General features: G+C 39.4%; 1 protein-coding gene across 2 annotated transcripts; it reads right to left on the reverse strand.

The window, feature by feature from the left end:
- Positions 1–2,857: 2,857 nt before the first annotated feature.
- On the reverse strand, positions 2,858–25,870 carry EXOC5 (exocyst complex component 5). 2 transcript variants are annotated; one of them, XM_088539156.1, is made up of 19 exons: positions 25,732–25,870; positions 22,224–22,315; positions 18,847–18,994; positions 18,278–18,472; positions 14,663–14,727; positions 14,167–14,195; positions 13,905–14,014; positions 13,417–13,461; positions 13,183–13,323; positions 12,333–12,415; positions 11,651–11,860; positions 11,342–11,377; positions 10,308–10,455; positions 9,019–9,127; positions 8,000–8,120; positions 7,259–7,345; positions 5,380–5,488; positions 4,724–4,939; positions 2,858–3,459 (listed from the first exon to the last, which is right to left on the reverse strand). In XM_088539156.1, the coding sequence occupies exons 1-19, from the start codon at positions 25,756–25,758 to the stop codon at positions 3,271–3,273; spliced, it is 2,160 nt and encodes a 719-aa protein (XP_088395282.1). In that variant the 5' UTR covers positions 25,759–25,870; the 3' UTR covers positions 2,858–3,270. The 2 variants fall into 2 exon arrangements, with proteins under 2 accessions (XP_088395282.1, XP_088395289.1); XM_088539163.1 differs by lacking the exon at positions 11,342–11,377.
- Positions 25,871–25,892: the final 22 nt, after the last annotated feature.

Genomic DNA, 25,892 nt, shown 5'->3' on the forward strand with positions numbered 1-25,892 from the left:
CAACCCAATTTCTCTTACAGATCACAAGATAAACTGACAAATCTCAAGTTAAGCAATCACTTACCATCAGCCAGATCTTTGTAGTCTTGAGAATAAAATAAGCTCAGCTCTGGCAAATTCTTATTGCTTCTGATGAGACTACATATTGCTGCTGCATTTTCACTCCTCCCAGTAGGAATAAGCAGAGCTCACGTTCCCGGCGGGGCTACCTGTACTTCAGAGCAGACTCACACATCACTATGGAAAGCCTCTTCCTGATGAATCCAGGGGTTTAAAGATGAACAGACAGCTCCAAGACAGGTTATTTAAGCCAGTCTCCCTTCTCCAAAGCTCACTTCGTTGAAGGATGGAAATATAGCTGCAAAGAGATATTAATTCAGACCTTGCTTATTTGCCTATGCCACGTGTATTGCAGGTTTCTGCTAATCATATTTTAAACTTCTCCTACTGTGTGCTAAGCTACTTCGTTTAAACCACTTGTTCTTTGGATGATTTTAAGCTCAAGTCTTCCTCACTTTTTACCTGCTAATTCTAAATATCTAGATGTGCTCTTTTTCCAAGCACTTCAATTTCCAAAATTTTATTTGTGCTGAGAAATGATCTTACAGAACACCAGCTCCTTCCTGCTCTCTCTGCCAACACAAACAAAATACAACACAAAATCACATAAATAAGACTTGTGAAAATATAGCTTTTTTTCCAGCCTCCAACATTTTCTGGCAAAGCCATTTTCACCAATTGTAGACAGCATAATTACACACACGGGCACACACCTCCCCTAAAGCACTCCTTTGGCTGCCAACCTGTTAAATGCCAATGTTCAAGAAGTGAATATTAGAAAGGTTATACTTTAAATCATTACATGAACATTAAAAACCATATTTGTATTTTGGATAGCACTTTATTGTATTCAGAAGCTACTGGAAATATTTTCCTAAATTATATGCTATAATAGCTGTATGCTTAATGTGTAACGATTACAGTCCCATCCCAATCCAAACTGTAAAGTGAATTTACCAACCTGTTTTTTTTCTGGAAATAGAAACCCTTGCAGTGAATGCATAGGCGCATTTTTCAATGTGAAAGCAGAAGGGAAAGCTCACACCAATGATAAATTTGGTCAGTAAAATTCCTTTTATTGTTTGTTTTTTAATAGAGGGTTTATACATTTGAATATAAAGGTATTTGAAGACTGAGGAAATGAAAAGAAAAAAGTATCTGGAGGGATTTTTGTTTAACTGAGGAAGAGTTTACGTTTCTAAGAATTCACCTACTTTTTGCTGTCTCTTTTTTAAATAGGCATAATGAAAAATATTGCACTGAGCATATGCATGGGAAACACAGCTAATAAAGCAAAAATTATTGTAAGTACATTTCATACAACCTTAAAATAATTCAAAACAACAACAAATTCTGAAGCACTTCTGTGATCTGCAGTCTTAAGATGATGTTCACTGTTCTAAAGTGTTTACAAATTGACACTTTTTTGTATAAAGAATTTATATTAGTAAACTACAGCCTCAAAATTGTTGGCTTTCAGTTACAGAGGTAACAAAGAGGTATCATCTGAATTCACATCAGAGCTTTTGGAGAAAAAATTAATGGCAGCAGTACAAGCATGTGCCTCCTCCAGTGTCCAAAACTCTTTGTGGCTTTGCCATGGCCGAGGAATAGAGCTACGCAGCTGAACAAAGCACCCCGTCTCCCAGAAATACTTTGAGAAAATCTGGCATCCATTCTCCTGTTTACCAAAATAATGCTCCACTAAATACAAAAAAAAGAAGTGGAAAAACTTCAACCAAACAAGAGAAATTCCCAAGTCTGTCGATATTGACTACACCTGGTAAATCGTTAATGCAAGGAAAATAATTTTATTTTATCCATAAAGTAAATTCATAGAAATGCTGCTCGACAGTGGGAGGGAAAATAAAATTCATAAAGTAACCTGGGCCCACAGTAGAAATAAAATGAAGTGTTATGGATGATCTGCTTAGGGATGGCAGGTCCAACCTGTTTTCCACAAAAGCACACTTCCAAACAGAGGCCCATTTGCTGTAAAATCTTCAATTGCTTGTGGAAAAGCTAAATGTTTCAAGCATCACTGTTGCTTTGTTTTTTTTATATGCACACTTAGAAGCACCCAGAATAAATGCTGAAGCCCAGTGAACACAAAAGCTGCCCGTCTCCAATGGTAAAATAGAAGCAATGGAAGAGAAGCTCCTGCACATGACATTTTATAGTGCTCAGGCACTGAGAATTCAGTCTTCAGCATAGGAAGCTTCAACTCCCCAGTTTTCCCAGAGCCACTCTCCATTCCTCCCCCATACAAATGTACACTCGGGCCACATTTTATCCTTTCTCTTGGTTATTATCTGAATTTATTTACATATAAAACAAGAGACAGGAGAAGAAGTTCTCTTATGTTAACCCAACGATGGGCACCTCCACCTTGCGATGTGAATAACACGAGGCGGCTGCAATCAGTGCAGGAGCATATCTAAGGTTCAGTGTATGCCAGGATCAAACAGAATAAACAGGAATCAACCACAGAGTCAGATCATACAACACTAGTTTTTCCAGTGGGCCATCACTATTAGGTTAAAAAAAAAAAAAAAACCTAAAGAACCAAAAAAATATATTTGTTTTTACCACTTTAGTTCTGTTTAGAATGCTTCACAATGAATAAATTACATCCTTCTGGGATAGCGTTTCTGTTACTCCTACATCTCAAAGAAATTCCAAGCTAATTAATTAGAGCAAGAAATTACATTGAGCGGGATAAGGTTTTAAAAGAAAGAAATGACTTAGAAACACCAATCAAAGATAATTTGATTATGATTAGCTGTGCTGAAGTCTAAGTCATTAAAATTGATGAAGAATGTTTCTACACTGGTCTATGCTATGTAATCCATTACCTACGCTATGCTCTGTACTTCAAGTCTAACAAATGGTATCTGATAATTCAATATCGAAGACTAAAATATTTCCAGTGCACCACTTGCTTTCCTACACCAAGATGTCTCCAACACAAAATTAGCAGCAAGTAGTTTTGCAGAAATCCATCACCGGGAGAACTTTAGCTTGCACGAAACATCATTCCAATTTCCATCTGCTCATGTTCTAGAGAGAGTCGTGTTTAAGTATGGCTGCTGTTTTATTCTCAACCGTCAATATCCCACCAAAGTTACGACCACGGCTGGGTAAGAAACCCTTCCCTGTGCTTTCTGACAACTGTGGCCTCCCCAGGGTGTCGCGATCCCTTCCGTGCTCTCAGCTGAAGTGGCGAGCAAGGCGAGCAGACCTATAGTCAGCGCGCAGCTGCACGAAGGAGTGAAGGATGTTCTTGTCCAGATTAGCAAGCTGCTCTCCAGAGCAAACTTGCTTTAAGTTATCCGGGGCCACAACCAGAAGATTGCAAAGTGCGTGCAAGGTATCAAAGAGCTGCAACACCAGTGGAATCTGTGGGTAGAGAAGAGAGACAGGTATGAAGAGTGAAAACTTGTCTTAGGACACAAGCTCCACAAATTCCATCTAGATTCTCCAACTCCTTTTTCCCCTAGAGGATCCTCTTTAGTCATTCTCTCTCTTCATATGTGTTCCTACACACACACACACACACATATATATATATACATATATATATATACATATACATATATATATACATATACATACACATATATATATATGTGTGTGTGTGTGTGTGTGTTTGTGTGTTTGTGTATACATATACATATATATGTGTGTATACATATACATATATATAAACACACAACAGACTTTTTCATTATTTCCACGTCAGACTAGTGGTATTTACTATGAATGTCATGCTTCTTTAGCCCCGAATTGCAATATATTTCCTTTATTTTTTTAAATAAAAAAATAAAATGTTTTTGGAACATTTGCAGTCTCTAACCACACAAAGCTATGTTACAGGCAACAATCTTGAGATAATTTTTATGCTCCAGAATGCAGCAAACTCATTGTAAACCTATAGTCTTATTAAGGGCAATTATCTGTAACACTTGAAGAAGGTTTTTGTGAAAGCAAAATATGGTTTCCAGTAAGTACACCTTGGATAACCAGCAATTTCACTATACTTAATATGAGATATGTATGCAACTCTATATTAAAATGTGAATAGACCTGCTTTGAAATATGCAAAATAAAGGCTAGAAATAAGTTCCTGATTTCTTAATGGAAGGAAAACACTTTCACAAAGCCACAAGACAGCATTGATAAAACTCAAAAAAGGACTAAAAGAGTCAAAACAAACAAACAAAAACCTACTTTAAATTTCAAGAGATCTCACCTCTAATTAAAAATGATTAGAAAAGACTTAGAGAGATTAGGTTATATCACATATCCCAAATTTGGGGTTCTTGAAGCTTTTGGCAATAGTAGGAAAAAAGCACTAATAGCACAGGCACCATAAATCTTGTTCATAATGACAATCCCTAGATTTTGTTTCAATTCAGAAATCATGGAAATACTCGAAACTCTCTTACAGCCCATAAACGACAAAGTGGTATAAGGAGACAAGTCTTTAGTACACGATTAAAAACTGCTGATATGACAACAGAGTATATAACATCAGCGTATGAAGTGATGATGTTCAAATAGAAACAGAAGACTTTATGAGAAGATAACTTTTGAATAAAAAAACTCCCTTCTACTACACAATTTCCACAGGAATGTACATCAGTGACTCACACATGCTTACCTTGAAGTCTTTGGCACACTTCCTATACTCAGCCACATCACAAATAGCTAACATTCCTCCCATGCAACTGTAGGAATATTGCTGTAGATGTTCATAGATCAGTCGATGAAAACGAACTCCAAGCTCCATCAGAACTGTGTCCACGTTCTTACCATCCATAGAATGCCTAATCTTTTCCACCTGCTTTCTAACATAGCCACAGACTTTAACACAGGCCTAAAAAAAAAAAAAAGTTTTATGAAAGGGTAAAAAAATAGATATTAGTTCTTTTCATAAAGTGGTTTCTACAGCATAAGCTTAGCATTAGAAGCTATGTCATTCAACTCTCAGAAGCACCACATCATTGAAATTAATAATTTACAATTAGTTTTCCAACAGTACTTTTCCATTGACACATAAAGACATTAATACTCAAGTAGACAGATGCAAGACAATGTTCTATTAAACTACAGCTCGTATCAGTTCAGAATAGGGCAATTTAATTTGGGCCGCTTGGAAAGGGAAAGAATTTGACAGGTTGTTAGTAAAACAGAATATAGGCAAAAAAATGAAGCCAAGCATTAATCAAATGTACATGCTGTTAAATGCATATGTTTAATCAAAGCACCTTCTATCGGATACTACTATAGTGATGAGTCTGGGCTTAGTTTACTTACGTTAGTATATTGAATCAAAACATTGTTTTCATCTTCTGGTTTAAAATCTGTCTTCTTTTGCTCTGCAGCCAAGATGTGTTTCATCTGTCCAATCATACAGTTCAGTGTCCTTTAAAGTCACAAAAGAAAAGACCATGTTTTGAGGGGAGTACTTTCATTTCCTTGATTTTTATATTACAGCTATTAAAGCAATTCTCTACAAAAGTAGATAACATGAAGCATCAAGGAAAAAAAACTTACCACCCAGCATTTGTGTAACCTACAGAGCATACACTAAGCTTGAATGGCTACCAAAAGAAATTGGGGCTGCTACGACATGTCAAAGGAAATACCTCATTTTATAGATATGCACACAAAAATACACACTATTCCAAAAATTACTATGCAGTTCCCTAGAAAAGAGAAGTTTGATTTTCTGTAAGTAGCTAGGAAAGGGAGAATTAGCAAAACAAAACAAAGCAAACAAACAAAAATCTCCTAAAAACTCTCTGCCCCAAGGTCACTGCCTTGGAGCACAGCACAAGCATGCTGGCCAGAGGCTTTTAAGGGGGACACATTAATTGGAAAGTAATCCATTTAAATGCAACTCTTCACAGAAACTGGATAGCATTCTTCATTGCTGAGGGCATCTGACAGCAGAAGGAAGCATTCCAGAGACTTGGGTTAGGAGAATTAGATTGCTTTGTGTATTAGTCAGAAGAAAGCATCAGAAAACACTTGCAAAATTAAGGTCCTTTGCCAGGGCTTGGTATTTGTCTTTTTTTTTTTTTTTCTTCCAGAAATCTAATAGAGTTTTACAGTGTTGTTTCTTTCTCCTCCACAGGATTTCTCTTTTCAGAGCATTATCTAAGGTCAAGGCACTGATTTACTTTAAGTTCGACCCAAAGGTCAAACAACAAAGCGATTGTAACAGGGACAACTCATTTTTCCCCCATCCTTTGCTGGGAGCTCCCCCATTCTTCCCTTCTTCAAATAAAGCACTTTATGAAAACCTCCTCTAAGGATGGAAATTATTAATAATGATGTTATGAGTTTTGAAGAATTCAAGCTCTGCAGGACAGGGAGTTCTGTTAAGCTAAACAGGTCCAGCTTAAAGCAGGAGCAGCTAGAATCTCAAATGTTACTTGTACATCTTGCATCTTTTTGCAGAAAATTCTTTTAAGAACCAAATCCTTGAGGCCTCCACAAATCAACTGCATTGATTCCACATCTCTGCAGAAATTATGCAGCAGGACACAAATGCAGAGACTCCTTTCCCTATACAGGGCTGTTCCCATCCCTCTCCGGGTTAGGCTGATCTGTATAAGAAATGTGTCTATAATTTCCAAAGTAATCCTCAGGTCTCAGAGGAAGGTTTATTTCTCCTACCATGGCAAGAAAAGAGAGCCACAGAGTTTGAATTAACTTGTTCTAGATGGAGTAACATCATTTGGAAATTCAGGAGCGCTATATCCTTCTCGGGGCAAAGCAGGGCAGTTGCAGTACAGTTCTGTTTACTGATATTAAACTGGTTTGTTATTTGGGCTAACGGACACAGACTAAATGAATCACTCACAACTTCATCAATCAAGTCAATGTCAGAATGAAAATTATTCAATGTGAATTACAACATGCTCTCAACAGAATCAAAAATCTTTAATAAAGTCCTTCCAAAACTACCTGTATCAGGTCAGAAATCCGCCATGAAAAAATGAGCCTCCAAACAAACAAAAATCTGTGTTTCCTTGACAGGATATGTGTGCTTATGGTTTTATAAGAAAAAGAAAATAAATAAATGTTGTGTTCAGAAAAACTTTGCCCTTAAATGGCAAGTTAATATACATCACAAAGAGGTTCTATGAGAATCAGTGATTAACAGAAAGTTCAAATCTTTACTTGCCTATCAATGCCCATATCCAGCTTCACTTCCATTTGTTCTATGATATCCTTTTTCTTCTGAAGACATTCAGATAACTTAGGAGACGAACTACAACAGCATAAAGGGTTGGGAGGTAAGAGGGTTAAATATGAGCACAAATTTATCTGCTGGAGCTCTTCCAACATGCATTTGCGAAGATTTCCCACCCAGCTGTTCTCAGAAAGGCCTAGTCTGGAGGAAGCTGCGTGGCTTTACAATGACAAATCAACAGCCTCAACAGGCAGCCGCGCCGACAGGGACTTGCCGCTGCAGCAGCGCTGTCCCCGCGGAGCAGGATGCCCCTCTCCTGTGCTCTGCCTCCTGCTGCTCCTGAACAACACGCGGATTTCCCGGAGTGTGGACGGCACCCGCGGCGCAGCTGGATGGTTCAGCCATCCCGGCAGCCCCCGTGCCCCTTGCTGACCCCAACAGTCCTCACGAGTCCAGTCGTGCAAAGCAGTAGGGAGATGTCTGGGGAGGAACCGTTTCTCCCCTCTATCAACACCCTTGAGGCTCCTTCTCACTCTGCAGTGCTACAATGTACAGATCCCTGCAACTTTCCTTCCTCCTTCCCATGCATTACAGCATTTTATCTTCCCACAAAGGCAACCTGAACCACTCCAAGAATAAACTCCTCTTGAGAGTGACAAGAAAAAAAGAAAAGGCTGCTTTGTTCACCAAAAGTGACCGTTCACTAAAGGAATGCAATCAGAATTAAGGTACCTGATCAATGGCATCAGATGATCATTGAATTGCTTGTCAAATAAATGGAAAATAGTATTGGCTTGGTGGACAACATCCAGAAAGTAGAGATTTGCACTCCTTGAATCAGAAGAAGGAATGCCTAAAGCAAAGGAGGTTTCGTTAGTATCACAGTGATATGCAGTTCTTCCAACTGGCATGATGACTCTTAAAATACACATTTTTTTCCCATGAATGCCTAAATCACAGGCTTAGTTTGAAAAAGTTTACCACAATGTTCAATATATAGAACACTTCTCAGCGATACACCAAGTAACATCAACATGCCTCCCTGGAGTTAATAGGAATGCTGTAATCAGTACAAAAGGCAACAAGCTGCAATAAAACTACCAGATATACAATCATGAGCATAAGTACCTTGCTGTTAAAAATTTCTAAAAGCAAAACAGAACAACCAACTTCAGCGTTTCTTCAGAGCATGAGTTTCACACTTCGATTCAGGGAAGGCTCTCATTGTCAAGATATATATACATGGATATATGTAGATATTTTAATAATTTAACAATTATAGATTAATTAAATAATCTAATTGCAGATAACTTAATCAGAACATTAAGCAATGTTCTTTTTTGCTGCCATGAGCCTTTAAAATGCATAGCTAAACAAACATACATGAAATCCTTATAAAACATAAAACAATAAGTCTTAATATTTTTTTTTCCCCTGCTATGGCAAAGGCAAGAATTAAAAGAGTTAGGGAGTGCTGATATCCTGTTTTCTGTGATATTAGTCTTTCTGAAGCCAGCGTTGTCTTCCTACCTAGGCACCAATTTCTCAAATGGAAGTTACACTTGGGAGAACACTAAATGGCCCAAATGCACAAAACTAGTTTTTAGTCAATAGGTATTGAACAAGGTCAATCAGTTAAGCGCAACAAGGATCTTTACAGATGCTGAAAGGCCAGTGAGATGAAGTGCTCAGAAAACATTTTGATTAAGTACGACACATTCAAAGCCCACCAAAAGCAAAAGTACACTCACCAGCAAGGCCTGTTTCTAATGCATAATCAATGTGTTCAGTACATAAGAACTCTACAAGCATAGAAAAAATTCTGAAAGCGTTCTTCGGTAAGTCAGATGGATCGGAGAGCTTTAAAGAAAAAGAAAAGTTTTGATCTTAAAGGTCAGTTTTACATACATTGGAAAGTTTATCTGATATTAGACACGGGATCAGCTTAAACTGTAACGAGTATTCCAGAATAATTGGAGTGTTATTCCAAATGAGAGATGTCCATATACAGAACTATTCAGGAACAGCCTTTCATATCAACAAATTCTTCAGCATCAAAAAAATAAAACTGAAACTCTTTCTTTCTTAGTGATACCCAAACAGTACTGTGCCACAGGATGCTATGGAAGATAAAAGCATAAGGAAGTTTCAAACAAGAAAAAAACATAAGCAATTGGATAGATTAAGGAAGGGTCATTAAAATGCATTGATTCAGGTATAAACTCTGGCCCAGTAAGTATCAAAACTGCATCCTGCTGGATGCTGAGAAGAGGCTCATGGAAAAGATTATGCTATAAGTGCTCAGTGTTTTTGTCTTTTCCTAAGCTTCTGCCACTGGCCACAGAGACAGGATACTGGGGTAGACAGACTTCCAGTGTCACCCAATGTAGCTGATCTTCTACTGGTGTCACACTACTACATAAAAAATAAAATGTCCTCAACCTCACTTACCACTTGCACTAAAATAGCAGACAAAAAAAGCAAATAAACGTCAGTAAAACCAGCAGCTTAATCAGCAGGAAAATATACTTTTGTTAGACTTAAACATTTAAAGAACAGTAGAGGGTTACCAAAGTAATCAATGCAAGAGTAAAGATACACCTCTCGCCTTCTTACTGATGACATTCTCCACTACAAGAGGATATGATACACTTGACCCAGGAGAACATCCGCTGGGAAATTCTTCTTTATATTTTTAAAGTAAGGTTTTTATTTTTACATTAATCTTTCCAGTACTTGTGTTAAGCAAAAAAAACAACAGATACACAAGTTCAACTCTCCCCACTTCCTCCAAATAATTTTAAAAAGTACACAGTATTAAAAACCACAAAGTAAAATTAGATCCATGTTTCAAAAGCAAATCCCTAGCCTTCACCATGACCCTTGTTCACTGAAAAAATATGAGACAATTCATTTGTCCAATAGGCTCAAGTTCTTTTTCTCCCCGCTACCTTCAGCTGAAAAATGACATGTTCAAGCTCAGGTTTAATTTGAGGCACAACGTTACACTACTAACACAGATCCCAGGAACCACACTTACCCTGTGACATCTTTCAAAGGCTTGCTTAGTTTCTTGCAAAAGATTAACCACCACCTCCTGCGAGAGAAAAGTTTCTCCGTGGGTGTCAATACTTGGACCCAACGGTAAGTTAGTGCGCTGCCTTATCCTCTCTTTGAGGTCTTGAATACTAGAAAACAGATACACAAAAGGATAATTTCACTGGATGGAAATATTGATGTTCCAGTTCAAAAACACGTTTAAGACATTTTAGTTGTTAACTTACAATAAAACAGGACCCAAGACACAGTTTAGGATAGGCAAGCATTAAGGCAGTCTTACAAAGCTTAAAAAACATTGCTAGTAAATGCTAAACTATCACCTCTGACCACAGATTCAGACATGTTCTGCCACAGCACATTCATATCATGGGAACATCTATATCCCCCACTGTGGAATAAAAGTCATTTCACTTGAATCCCATGGGACTTTTGCTCCATACCTTCTGCCACATTCTACTTACTAGGTGTTCTTGCAAGTTTTCCACCTCAACCATACCCAGAAATCCTCTCATTCACATCCACTGTCTAGGCAGTCCTTTTTCAGTCAAGCATGCTCAAACACGTTTGCATGCATAAAGCAACCCATAAAGTCAGTCACTACAACCAATTTAATCTTCCCCGAGAAAATTAACTTTCACATCTTTGTTTTTAATTCTTTTAATTACTTCGGTGTTGCTGTCTTTCTATTCAAATCACTTTTCATTCTTGACATATTAAACCTAGCAGCTCTTTGAGAGATGCAGTAATCTTGTCACCTCTGCTTCATACAAGTTTTAATTCTTCCTTTCCCACCTTTCACCACTCCTTTATTAGAGTTTCTCTACACTGAGAATAACGAAGTCGTGTTTTACCCTTCTCTCTAAGACCATTGCATTTTTGGGCTTAATAAGAGCTTTTTCACTGATATTGCTATGGTCTTTTCCCCTTCCTAGGTCTTAGGCAGGGGCCACAAGGCCTGGGCAGGTGTAAAAAACTGTATGCTTTTAGATACAAACATATACATGCTTTAGGTACCTTAATTTTGCTTCAGTCCTTTTGTGGATCTGGATCCTAAGTTAAAACATAGGTTTAACTGGCATTTTTCATTTCCCGTGAGTGTATAAATACCATGCATCACCTTTCACATGTACTGAGAGCAACACATTTTTACCAGAATGTAATATAAATAATAAAGTGAGAACAAAACATAAAAGGCTTTAGGTCATTTTACAAGACTGCTTTTTTGCAATTGAGCACTACACAACTGACAAAGCAGTCATGTTATTTATACCCTTACCACCTCCCTTCCCCTCTAAAAAGAAAAAAATCACAGAAGAAACTCACCCTCCAGTGCCAATGGACCTTTTCTGGTGGTTTTTGGAATCATAATAGCGTTGCAGAATCATAGCGCTCCTGGTTTTCAAATAACCAATCTCCACCTCAATGTAATTCTCCAAGTAGGAAATGAAAATGGATTTGATAAGCTTAGACAAGAAAGTCTGCTTATCGGTACCCAAGTTAAATTCCATCAATTTGCTTGAAAGATTAGTTGTTCTTTATGCAAAGGAAACAAGAGGGAGAGAAGGAAAAGGTTGAATTTGTATGAATTGCAGCATTATATGTTTGTAAAGCACACAGCACAACAGAAGACTGATCACAGTTAGGACTCCTGGCAACTCTACATTTAAGTAAAGAACTTTGCATAATTCACATTTCATTACGTACAATACAATTACAATCACATATGTCACTAGGTGACATGTAGAGGAGTGGCTTTAGTACAGTTTTTGAAGAATAAAAGACAAATTACTTTTTCCTTCCATGATCACCAACCTAGATATTCTCAGTTGAAAATAACAATAGCTATTTTAAAATTTCTTTAGGAATGAAATCATTGTAAAGGCTTTTTTTTTTTTTTTAAATGAGTAGTTTACATTTTTGGCCTTTCCTCCTCTACCGTGATAATAAATCAACCTATTACAGGAGCCTATCTACAAAAATAATTTCATCATGAGTGTGCAAATACCTTGTATATAGATCATAGAGGTTCTTAAGGTATTGTTCTGCATCTGACTTCCTGTGTTCTTCCAGCTGATCCTTTACGTAACTCTGAAAAATTCGGGTATAATATTTATCTGTTTGAAGAATAACTGTCAACTAGAGTTCATTTCCCCTACATGTTAGATTACACAGAATTTATCACAAACTATGCAGCTTTGTAATGCCATACATACACTCTTAGTTTTTCAAACTCTAATTTACAGATCTAGCTTTACCTATACAGATTTAACACATATTTTATAAGGAATAATTTGAAAATGAAAAGGAGTAGCATGCGAGTTAAACGACACTATGTTTTGAAAATATGATTTACCTACAAACACAAAAACTAAATCAAAAGCATCGAAGGACTAAAGGCTTTTCTACAGTTCACACTATGCAAAGGAGATGTTACTTTTGCTTACTCAAGTGCTAACCTCAAACACAAAAAAACAATTCCAAGAATGAACAGATTAAAGATATTTATTGAATGTAAAATTATTTTTCTGGCATGTTTTCGATAGGAAAGCTACAGAAGAAATCAAGTATGTCTATAGCATCTTAGGAATTAGTTAATAAAAAAACAGTGATTTCCTTATAAGTTTACATAACCAAATTTTAGTTTTTATCTGCACCACAACATTCAGAGTACAAATATCTTCATTTGAAATAACCCTGATTATCTGTCTGAACTGTTATAAATCAAACAGGTAGGGTTTTAAGACTTTATGTAAGATTACAAATATTATACATTCTCAGAAACTGCTACTAGTAAAAATAACACTTATGAAAGAAAGTTTCCTCAACTAACTTTAGCATGCTAAAATTTACAATACCTGAAGTTTAACTTCAAAGATATTTTGAATGAGTTTGGCTAACACAGTCTCTGGATTGCTGAAGACTTCTCCAACTTGCTTGTTCACCCGCTGGCAGAGGATGGCTGCATCTTCAAAAACATCATTCCCCAAAAATGCACCCTAGAATTTTAGAGACACATTGCAAAATATATTTACAAAACACTAGGACTAAATAAGCACCCAAAGAAATACATGTAAAATAAAATGCATTACCTCTTGACACTGTTTTATGTACACATCAACGCAATGGGAGTAGCCCTATGGAAGGAGCAAAACAATTCAAAATTAAAATCCATTTTCTATGCTTCCATTACACAATGAAATAAAGGAAATAACTCCTATGATTTTTTTTTTCAAAAACAAATAGATTCATCAGATACGTGAGCTCTTTCAAACTCATTTTGTCACAAATCTAACATACTCTTAGGACTCTCTGTGGATATGCACTCCCTCCTCAGGCCCCAGATTCAGCGCACACACACGAGACAAGATTATCTCAGAACTAGGTCTCTAATAACGCCGCCTCTGATCTCTCATAATCTGCCTCCTTTATCCCCCTAAATTTGATTTCAGATGGAACAACATAGTAATTTTAAAGGCATACAAGTTATCTGATATAGGAGTTGTGCCTCTGGAAATATTTCACTTAGAATGAGAATGTACTGTAGCTTTTGAAAATGCATTAAAACCTTTGGTTTTACCTTAAAATGAAGTAAAACTGCTGCTACTTCTCTCATTCTGGAGATTTCACCTCTCCGCTGAGCATTGGTAAACTCTTGAATTAGCTGACATTCCAAATCATGGTACTTACCTGCAGAGGAATGGGGAGAAGAACAAAAATCCATTAGGCTGTGCAATACAAGCACTGACAAAGATTGTAATACTGACAGTATTGCAGATTTCTCTAATCAGCTTTAAAAATTCAAATATAGTAATATGGATTGAACTGCATAGATAACTTACTTGCGATCTTTGATTTTACTTCAGAAAACCTGTTAACATCAAAAATATACCATGTTTAAATTCAAATCCACATCACAAGAAATGACAGAAACTCTAGCACATTAATAACAAGGACCCAATTATTTAAAAACAGAAATGCATAACACAAAGATGATAGAAAAGTTGTGTGTCTTATATCCATAGCAAACCTACAGGCATCTAATTTACATGTAGCATTAAGTCAGCATAGTGATATTATCCCATTAGAAGTCTGTTAAGCAGTTTAAGATGTGCATGTAAAGATGATCCTAAAACACGAGTATGTGAACACAAATTCAACAACAGAAGACAGAAATAAGCACGCAATCCATCTCAAAAGATACTACATGAATCACTTAATAACACATCAAAAATAGACAGGAGAAGCATCAGAAAAAGTTACAGCTATGTAAAGGTTTTTGTTTGTTTTTTAAACAAATAAACAAAAAGATGCTCAGATAGGATTTTAGGATTTTACCTGTCAAAAGGCAGTTCCTGTGCAATCAAATGCAGTTTCTGAATAATATCAGCTGCCTCTTTAATCTGTTAGGAGGGAAAAACATGACAGAATTACTAAAGATGGTCTGATGATGCCCTATTCCTTTCTTCCCTCTCCACTTCCATTTTCATACACGAGCTTCCTATGTCTACAGCTGGTTGACATACTCAGGGAAGGGATCTGCACCTTCAGGTTCCTGATGGTGAATTCTTTAAAATCTGAAGAAAGTAGAGAACAACCGTATGCAGAAAAGCTGGGCAATGTGGGACAAGGTGAGGCAAGGAGGGGGTGGACAAATCAATGCAGAGCAAACTGGGGTACTAAAACCCTCCCAAGGAGGCAGTAATGGAAGTTTTATATATATAAATCATAACCTCTGAGGGTCAAAGCAAAGATTAAGACAAAAGCTAGTTTATCTTGCATCTACAAAATAAAAGTAGTTTCATGGACACAGAAAACTATCAGAGGTAAATCAGCCTGCAAATTTCTGCTCCATCCTGGAGAGCAAAAGCTTTTAGTGTTTCTCTTTCCACAATGAGTCAGCATGAGAAGTGCATCCAAGCAGCTTTTAGTAGCTGCTTTGCTAGGTTAATAAAACTACAGAAACACCACTGCCACTTTTGAAAATGCTGTGAATAGGGCTGGTTGGGACTGAAGTGGATTTGCCCATTGGATGCTGCCTGGTCCAAACTGGGCATGGTCTGTGATAGGGACTGCAGGACACTGAGGCAGCAGTGGAAACTACTCCGGTCTAGCTGCTGCAAAAGCCAAGTCTTTACCTCATGACTATGCATGAAGAAAATTGAAATTAATCTTATTTTCCTGTTAATCATGTTCCAAAGAACTGGAGTGGCAGGGAAGGGAGCAAGGAAACCCTATTCTGCCACCATTTATATGGCGCTTAGTTTAAAACTGTTCAAGACTAGCTTGAGGAACACACGTAACAGTACGTGGCACAATCAGCCCAGTTTGGCTCTTCAGCAAAAACAGGAGCTCGAATACGAGAAGCTCATGGTTAGAACAGTCATTTTACAAGAGCCTCTGAGGCCAAAAGCAGCTCTGCCCCTCTAATTCAACAAAACAGCAATTATTTCTATTAGCTTGCAGCAACCTTAATATCTAAGGATCCTAATCAATACCGATGGCATTAGGACGGCCGATGTACTAGCAGTTATTCGACAGGGTTACAAAAGACCATTTTCTATCATTTTTTCACACAATAGATGTTAACTAACTTCTGAGATTTTACTGAATTCAGGGCCTTTCTTATGCACGACAGAAGCCACGACAAATCAGTTTTCCATGGTTTCTGCTTAAATCCGAACATATTTCATTTTTAATTGAATCAGGCTCCTGTAAACTATTAAATCTAAATAAATATGGATTCTGTAAAATATAATTTAAAGGCTATACCATATTTGGAAAAAAAAATCAGAAAAAGACATAGAGCAACGAAAGAAAAACTTCAACAGATAATATTATGAACAAGAAGTTAAAAGGCATAACAGAACAACACCGAGCATTCAACAGACACGGAGAAAAGGATTCAAGAATAATAGCAAACATGTTAAACATGAGCACAAGACAATATCATCGCATGAAGTACAAGCAAACTGTTAGATCATTTTGAAAAGTGAATTATTTTAACTGGTGTAATTTGTTCGCTCTTACACTCTTCCTACAGAGCAGTAGTTAAAGAGGACAAGGACTGTGATACATAACACAGGACACAACAGAAAACAAATCATCAGATTATAGACGTTAGAAATTGCTCAGCAGAACAATCGCTCAGAACGTAATGAGGAAGCAACAATACAAATGCAGAAAAAAAAGCTTTTCTGAGGGATTGCACAGTTTAGAAGTCATAACAATGTCTAAAGCCACATCGGTTTGGAGGTCAGAAAATACTGATGTTTTGACACTTCAGGATATTTGTTACTAGCTCATAATAAAAAGTATCTTTAGTACAGAGATGCATTAAAATCTCATAGCACATGTCTGGGCAGGTTCTTTTATAAATATTTCTCTTTAAGATGAGAAGCAAAAAGTTACTTAATGGAACTAATCTACCTTGATTGAGAGAGATCTGTACAGGACAACTCATATCCAGACAATCTTGTTTGTGTTCCCGCACATCTTCTCCACAGACTAACAGAAGATGCCTGGACTTTGCTATGCTTCTCATCCTCCAGATTTGTCAAATGTCTTATTATTTTTCAGGATATATAAGGATTAATTTGTTTGTTGCTTTCCAGGCTTAACCTATTAATCTACGAGAGTCTTTTGACATCCTCCACTAGAAATCATGAATCTTTAAGTTACTGGTACAGCAGAATTTTGAATAAGAGACCCTTCAACAGACTGCATATAATTCTCTTTAACTTATGCTATTCCATTTAGTAGTATGATGTAATAAAATACTTTTCACAGGAATAAAAAGCATTTTATTCTCTTAAGCATATGTTTCATTTTTACTAATTAAATAAATTAATAAAAGTCTTACACAGATCTGGAAAAAGACTGCCCATACAACATTTTTTTTCTGTTGAAACCTGTCCATATTCCTTGGGAGTCAGAAATGCTTTTCTGCGCTCTCTCTTTCACTAGGGCAAACTGTCAACCAGCAATTACCATATACCCACACACGATCATTCAAAAGTCACTGTGGAAATGACTGCTTGGGAGTACGAGTACATGAAGTGATTAGCTTTTCATTTCCCGGAGAGGCACCTTCAGCTAAGTAGCGAAGCAATGGCTATTAACCTATTCTTAGGTCCTTTTTGAGATATATTTCAAGTACAGACATATCTTTTGCTGAATTCGCAAGCTAAATTTTTGCTGCTCCCACATACTACAACTTTTTCCGACCGTGATCGAGTACACCACTGCACAGGATTTAAGCAGAGCAGGAAGAGTCTTTGGGACACACCTCAAAAACTTTACTTATTCATCTTATACACTGCATGGGGGAATCTTACATGCGCCCTCCTGCCTGCAGCTGGAGACTCTTTCTTCAGTTCCCCTCTGCACCATTCAGACTCTATGTGGTTTACGAATATACTCTTGAAGCTCAAGAAAAACAAAATGCTTAAAGGTTTCTTTGAAGTTTTCCGGCCTGGTTCCTCTAAATCAGAGGGTGGAGACGTAACCACAGGACTATACAAAGCCCACAGGCCTGCTGTGACAAAAAGGTATCCAAGGCCAGTGGACTGACCCAACACAGTGAAGTTTCACAAAGAAGTTGCATTCAGAAACGTTCTGCATTACAGGGCGGATCTGAGGCAAGGGGTTCAAAGGGAAAAGACAGATATTGTATGCACTTTAAAGTTGCCCTCCCAGCATTGCTCAAATCTCTGATAATTTCATAAAATGAAGAAATGCCATGTTGCCACGTTAGGCACCGCTGAATACAAACGCTTTATCAGCAACGGGCAGCCCAGTGCTGTTCATTTACATTTCAGAACAATGCAACTTTAACAAGTCAGTCACTCGCTGGGTTTGAAGTCTGACCATGGCAAGTCATGGTAGCAGCTTGTAATTAGGGCAGTACAGCTTCTCGCTTTGAACTGCTTTCATCCCGCTGACAGCTCTCACCTTTTCAGAGTTTGTAAAAACATCAGACTTCAGCTCTCCATCCAGAAACTCATTAAAGTATTTCATCAGCTTCTGAGCCTCCACGGCCCGTTGCCGTGGCGTGTTTACCCCCTCCAGTTGGTCACCAAGGTGACAGACCTTCGTTGCTACATAGCTGATGTGCTCATCTAGTTCTTGAAAATGTTGGAAGGCAACCTGTGCGAACAGACACAAAACTGGTGATTTCCACTTACTCTAAGAAATGCCACGTCACTTCAATAAGCAGCACAGTGAACTCGGGCAGCAGCACCTTAAGTGCTGCATCTCGGACTACTCAGAAGGGCTAAATTAAGCACACACAAGTGCTTAAAGTTCAGTGTGTTCCTTTAATCTTGGGGAGACTCTCAGAAACACTGACAGTCATTAACGGAATCTGCAGATAAGCCCTGTTGTCAGGGGAAATTGTTTTTCATCAAACCTTCCTTATTTTATCTCAAACACTGTCTCACTGTACCAAGAAATGTTAACAGAGCACTCGAGGCTTTTGAAACTTTTACAGCTTAGCACTGACTATATGCTCTGGATTTTACCTGATTGCTTTTCTGCAGCTCTTGTACTTTCTTGGCAAATTCCTTTGCTTCCTTCTGGCATTGCTGTTCTAGCTTCTCCACCTTTCTCTGAATCCTTTCATCCATTACCTGTAATTCTTGGATATGATTCACAAATTCTTCCAGTAATCTGATTTAAAATAAAAGATAGTTAAGTAGGCTTTAGTTTAAAAGACATTGTCTTGTGCCCAAAGCTTAAAAAAAAAAAATTACTCACCTACAAACGGCCAATATCATCACCCCTAACCTACCAATGGCATTTTCTTTTCAACTACTCTGTTCTAGCTGTGCAGGAGGCTCTCCAGGTCTACACAGGAGAAATGTGACCACATAAATGGCAGGTGGTAGAGAAAAAAATGCTAAACACCAGTTGGTCAAGAACCTGGCTCTACTGCTGGTTAAAACCAAAAAACAAACAGAAATCAAATACACAGCACCACAATCTTCCTATGAGAAATACTTATTTATTTCCCTCTCACTTTGCTTTGCTTCTGTTTTTCCTTCAGACTCACATTTTCCTCATTCCAAACACAGTATTTTCAAATGCATTCTTAAGTTCTGTCTATTCTTCCTCTTTGCATACTCAGAACATCTTTCCTTCTTTCTCTCATTCCTCTTTTTGTCTCTTTTATCCCATTCCAGTCATCTTTCAGCTCACACGTTCCTAAAAAAGTCCCAGTCTCTGATGCATAGGATATGCAATTATTCCCAGATCCTCCACAACCACAGATCTAATGCTAACAGCTGAAAATATATTGGAGAACTCCGTCATCAAGGCTAAATGTCAAAGCAGAAGAGGGAAGGAAAAACCAGTCCACGCCAGGAGGGTATTTCAAGACCACTCAGGATGCCACATTTTCACCTTACACTGAATTCAGAAGACATGCAAGGACCCTGAAGTGCCCCCAACCTGCAGAAATGCTGAAAGGCAGGAGGTGCATCCCATTCCCTACCAGCTCCCCACACTCAGGTTAGAGACTTTGAGCAACCACAAGGGAAGAGGAGAAGGTTTTTAATTTATCCTCACATGACTCCTTCCCAGGACAACTACAAAGAGAGTTCCTCTCTTTGCAAACACTTTGAGCTCTCTCCAAATCCAAATAAGACTAATAGTACATGTGAATCACTTCAGTTGCACGAGAAGGTCACTGAATTTTCAGTATTTACTGCTACTAAAAATGACTAGCTTTTACTCTGCTGGAGTAAATAAGCATATGAACCATGGCAGCATATGAACTATATTTCTGTTCACTATTTTAGTTTAAAAATCTTAGTGTTTCAAATGATATCTTTAAAGAGCTTCTATTCATTTCAATGAACTGTTCAGTTCAGTTTGCTTTTTTCAGGTGGCTACTTGTCTGTTTTCTGAGAATAGAAGGTAAGAATTCAATAACCTTTCTACAAAATAATAACAAAAGCACTATTTTCCAAAAACATAGTAGGAAAAAACATGTCCTTCACACTACATTTTTTTTTGTATTAATCTTGCACCCTCACACTAGGAAATTCCCCAGCGAAAAATATTTACGGCTGCAGGAGCTCCCACTTGTCCTGATAAACTTGAAAGTACACTGCAGAAGTTAACACAAGCATGCCAACAGAAACACAGCAGATAGTTTAAAACTAGCAGGTATCAGTACAGATCCCCGAGTGCACTAAATTATTCTCCAGGGACAATTATGGAGAAAGAGCTAGAGGAAGTAATTCTGCCTAATTCCAGGCTTCTTCCTCCTTAGCTCCCATGCAACTCACAAGCTGTAAATACTTTTCTCTTGGGAATTTCTAGTATGGGGAGGGGAAGGGCAAGATTAATAGGAAGCTCTTTTAAGATGCAGACCCCATGATGAACAGTGAGGATTCAGCATCCTGTTACGAAGTCCATGGTGGTTGCTGTGCTTGCATGTCTCCAAGGGCTGGTCCTCCAACCACACTAGTGAGGCTTTTCATAACTGTCCTTGAATGAAAACAGCTTTTCTACAAAGTATTTTAAACTTCTTGAGTGTTGTAGGTCAGGTTACTGCAAACAATCTCATTCTAGGGGTGAGGCGACACTAAGAAACAGCTATCTCACTTTGAATTCACCCAATACCATAAACTAAATTAATGTTCAGGTAGCTAAAACTTTTGTTGATCTATCTGGCTTATAGGCATCCCAGGGCCTATAAAAGTAGCAAAGTCAAGCTCATCTTCCAAGATACTCTCATTTGAGATGCCAAAACACCGATGTCCAACACATCTCTACACAGAATACAAACACTGAAACATCAAGCTTAAAAGTTGCACTATTTGAAAAATAGTAGCTCTTTTGAAAGCAAAACAGGATCCACGAGGTGGGAATACAGAGTGTAGATATTTAATTCTGCCATATAAAACCATGCATCCGAGCTGGCCGTGCACCACCCAGGGCTGCCCAGAACAGAGACAGCTGGTTTCTAGATTTAGGGTGAGGTTTCACAAAGGCCAGGCCAAATCAACAGCTCACCACAAACAAGAGGGGCAGGTTCCCCTCTGCTTCCTCTGTGCTCACTTCCCTACCCTGCCCTTGCTCCTTCCTCACCCGCCTTCTCCCTCCCACCAGCTCACAGACACGCAGCCTCTTCTCTTTCCATCTGCTCTTAGGCCTCTCCAGTCACAAAAAAAATGCTAACCTTTATTTTTATCAAAGTTGTGTTTTGTCAGGTTAGTTTTCTGACATTTTAGTGAGTTAAATCAGCCTACCATGAGGTCAAAGGAGGGCCTAGACCTGGCTGGAGAAGAGCCACTGCAGCCAGGAGCAGGGAAAGGGGCCCAAGACAATCTCCATTCAGGAGCAGCAAACTACTAGTTCACTGCTATAGTACCCTATAGCACACAGGGTATGTGCTAGCCTGTAGCACACAAGTACATAAAACAATCTGAGCCAGCCCTGCCGTGTTACTGCCTTTCTTCCCCTCCCACCTGCTTCTCCATATCCTTTGATATGTGCCAACATGGGAAATAGGTCCTGCAGAAGTTCAGTTCAGGGAGCTGAACTAGCAAAAAATCTGATTAAATTCACCTAAACTTTCCTAGCAGCACAACCTCCCGTTAAGTTTTAACTTAAGAAGTTTAGGGATTTGGAAACCTCCATGTCTGATCACAACAAACAGTATTAATGCTCTTATTCAAAAGGTCTAAATCAGAGAGTGACTTTCCCTATTCTTGCTGCTGAATAACTGTCTCTGAACAATTGGCTCATGGTCACAAATTCTAGCAATTCTCTCAGTTGAAAACCTGCTTGGACATGCACCGAAACTGCACACAGGCTTTTTGTTGCACATATAATAAAACAGTACAATTAGAGATACATTCACTCGGACCATTATGCAATTTTATTTTACCTTTTTGGATCAAAAGCTTCTCCACCTCTGGAACCTCCTCCAGGTGTTCTCCATGCCAGGCGCTCAATGTATTCATCTGCCACAAAGGGCTCCTAGCCACAGAATAAAAACTCTTTACAATATGCCACAGCAGGTAGTTTCTTAAGCAGCTGCTTACACACCATTCGGAAAGCATTTAGAAGCTTTACTGCAATCAAGAACAAGTACAGTGCTGACAATTACCCCATCACCTCTTACGTTTATGTATTTAATGCAGAGAACCCTGTTCTTACTATAGTGGGTTTGGACATCTAGCACAGGGGTTGCCAAAGTGCCACCAAAAAGTTTTTGTGGGTCTGTCAGGAGTCAGCTCTAAGCTACCTGTCCTCATTTTCAGGTGAGTTTATCGCCAGTCATTGCAAAGGGGCCAAGAGATCTGGCGAAAAAATCACGTGCCAAAAGCAGCTTCTCAGCAGTTGCTCCGCTCTCGGATTCAGCCCGGCAAGCTGCACTGACCAGGGCACTGCCCCGCGGCAAGAGCTACGCCAGGATTGCCCCCGGGCACCATCTAACATCAAGATGCAACTGCAGGAACGGAGCTGACTAAAAAAGGGGGAAAAAATAAAGGAAAGCAAACCAAACAATCCATTGCACTTTCCCAAGAAGGAAAAGCAGCACATTAACAATGCTAAAAAACAGGAGGTTACACAAATTTATTCTATAATATCTGCTGAATCTTCCAGAAGAACACTCCACTTGACAATGTTATCTGAGGGCAGAGACCTTACTATAAAATCCAAGAGCTCTTACTTCAGTTGACCTAATACTTAAATCAGCTCAAAACACTTTTTTTTTCACATAATCAATATAAAACTCAAAATTGAAATAAAGTCCAATAACACCCATCTTTAAAGAATGCATCCATCACTTCTACTTACCTGATAATCTAACAGCATTGCTACATGCTAACAACCCTGCCATACCCATGGTTGCTAAACTAAACATTCCCACAATTCGGAAAGTTTTCAAATTATAAGCAGCAAGAGCTCTAAAACATTGATACACAAACTGCAAGATGCAGCCCCACACAGGGCCAGGACCAGCTACGGTTAATAGAGGTTCTTGCCACCATTCTCATTTCTCATAACGAAACCAGCCACCACTGCGATCCATAATGCTTGGGTTAAAAAAAATAAATAAATAAATCACCACCACAACAAGGAAGAAAATTCACAGGCATCAAACTGGCTCTAGTACTGGTAGGCGTAAAATCTCAACAGAAGTAATAGGAAGGGAAATAAAAATTTATTCTTAAAATCCTTTCTTCTCCAAGTCGCTCATGCCTTCATACCAGTTCTTCCCGAACCACAACCTGAATTTCCTGCAAGTGAATCCTTTTCCTTCTAAGTTATAATGCAGTATTTTCATACTACACATAAATTCTCTCCTTTTGTCATCTTCACATGTAAAAGTTGGAAAACATTTTTGCAAATTAAAATTAAACAAACCACTCAGTGCAGTAACATTCCCTTCAGAAGAACCCTCCAACTTCCTAATTACTTCCTCTTTTCTGCACTTTTCTTTTATATGAAAATCATTACCACAGTCTTTTCTGAAGACCCTGTAATCCAGATGGAGAACCAGTCTGGGAGCAAGGATACCATGCCAAATACAACCCTACAGAAGAACCATATGCAAAGTGTGAGTGTTCACTGATGCTATATTTCATTTCCTAGGTTTCTCCCTTCCTTCAGATGCACACATGAAAGATAATTCCTCACACACGTATATGACCTTGGGGTATTTTTGGTGGTGTTTTTTTTTTTTCCCCCCTTCAGCAAATGCAACATTTACAGAGTCATTCTGCAAGCCAGAGGATCAAAGCATGATCTATGGAAATCTGATAAACATGCTTTAACCCCTCGGAGAGAAACTACGCCAACCTCCCTCTATACGGAGCATATATGGAGCATATACAGAGTGTATTGGGAGCATAAACAGAGTGTGTGGAGCTCCTAGCCCTACACCCTGTTAACTGGGGCAAACGGCAACAACCATCGCGACAGTTTCCAAACTACCCCGTGCTCCTGGGCCACCGCGGGCGAAGCGGACGGTCCCTCTGCAGAGCTTCCCGCGGCGTCCCCTCCTGCAACCACGTAAAGCAGAAACCTGCATTTCATTTTAACCATTCTGACACAGCAGCAAAAAGCATTGATTAGTTCAGTTGACATACAGTAGGGATTCTGACATAACTTAATACAGCTACAGCAATATTGTGAAGAGGGGCAAAATCTGGAAAACGTGTTTCAAGCTTACTTATATAGAGCACCAGTCCATCAGCTTCTGTTAGTATTTATGATATAAGCCACATCCTGCATTATTTAAGAAATGTTAACACATAGGGGATATTATTACATACAGAATACCAACCAATGCAGAAATAAAATCTGCTTTTCCTTCCAAATTTTCAAAGCCAGAGGTTACATTAAAACAATCCTTGATTTATAAAGAATAAATGAATTTTGACAACATCATGTTAAAGACACTGCACGTTCTACTGCAGACCCTAACTTTGCATAGTTTTGTTTGTGTTGTCTTTTTAAAAGATAATCTTGCTAATACGGATGCCTCTAGCCATCTGACGGCCTATTTCCTATTTCAAATTCCCCTCAAGTTTGGCAGACGCTGCTGAAAAGCGTCGGTTACAAGTGCCATTTGTGAGGCCTCGGCCTGTCCTCAGATGGGGCCCAACAGGCCATTTCTTCACAGCTTCCAACCTCCCGCTCTACCAAGGTGGCCCCACGTACCCAGCCAGCCCCAACGGGTCACGACAAGATATGTCTGGCACGGATGATAACATAGTTTGGGCTGGTCTCTGTAAGTGAAACTAAGGCAGGCCTCACCACATTAAAATCCAGTTTAGCAGCAGTAGTTTCTAAATTACGTTTTGACTCTCTTGCCTTTGCGATGAAACGAGAGCAGGAGAGAAACGCACGCTGGTCACCATACTGGAAAACAACTTTTCCAACCCTACCCCTAGGCCGAGGCCTCCTCAGTTTTTACCTTCAACAGCATTGGAAACACGGAACCAATGTTGACCCAACAGGGCCAAAACGCGCGGCCAACACCTAGCTGCTTCCGACAGGGCCTCTTAACGCGGCTCTCTTTTGAACCAGACCATTGAAGCGCTCCGAGCGCCGGCGCGAGGCCCCACACGGGGACACGGGCCCCGTTCGCTCCCCTAGGCCACAGGAACCTGCCCGGCCCGGGCGAATTTCGCGCTCGGCCTTAGGGCGCCCGGGCCGCGACGTTTCCTCCTCCGGGGCCAAGGCCGCTGCGGAGCCGCCGCCGCCGCCTCGGGCGCGGGCGGCCCAGGCCCGGCGGCGCCCCCCGGCTGTCAGGAAGCCGCGGAAAGCGCTGCCCCCAGCCCAAACTTCCCCTTTTCCCACATTTTTTTTCCCCCACCTCCCCTCACAAATCCCCTCCCCCAGCCCCGCCGCCCAGGCCCCCCTTCCCCCCCAGCGCCCACCTCGAAGAGCTCGGCCATGGTGGCCATGGCCGCGGGGAGGCGGCGGGCTCCTCAGCGGCCCCGCGCCGCCGCCACCGCCACCCGGCCACCACCGCTGCCGCCGCCACAGCCGCCGCCGCCGCCCATTGTGTCCCGGCACCGGCAGCAGCAGCCGCGGCGGC

This window comes from Tinamus guttatus, unplaced genomic scaffold (assembly GCF_059628265.1).
Source record: "Tinamus guttatus ecotype Peru unplaced genomic scaffold, ASM5962826v1 Tinamus_guttatus_pri_ptg000048l, whole genome shotgun sequence".
Classification (NCBI taxonomy): domain Eukaryota; kingdom Metazoa; phylum Chordata; class Aves; order Tinamiformes; family Tinamidae; genus Tinamus; species Tinamus guttatus.

Coding starts and splice junctions, on each gene's coding strand:
- EXOC5 (XM_088539156.1), bottom strand. CDS start 25,758: ATGGCCACCATGGCCGAGCTCTTCGAG. Junction 11,378..11,650: donor AGGTCCATTGGCACTGGAGG/GTGAGTTTCTTC, acceptor GTTTTAACTTAG/GATCCAGATCCACAAAAGGA. Junction 5,489..7,258: donor CTGGATATGGGCATTGATAG/GCAAGTAAAGAT, acceptor GTGACTTTAAAG/GACACTGAACTGTATGATTG.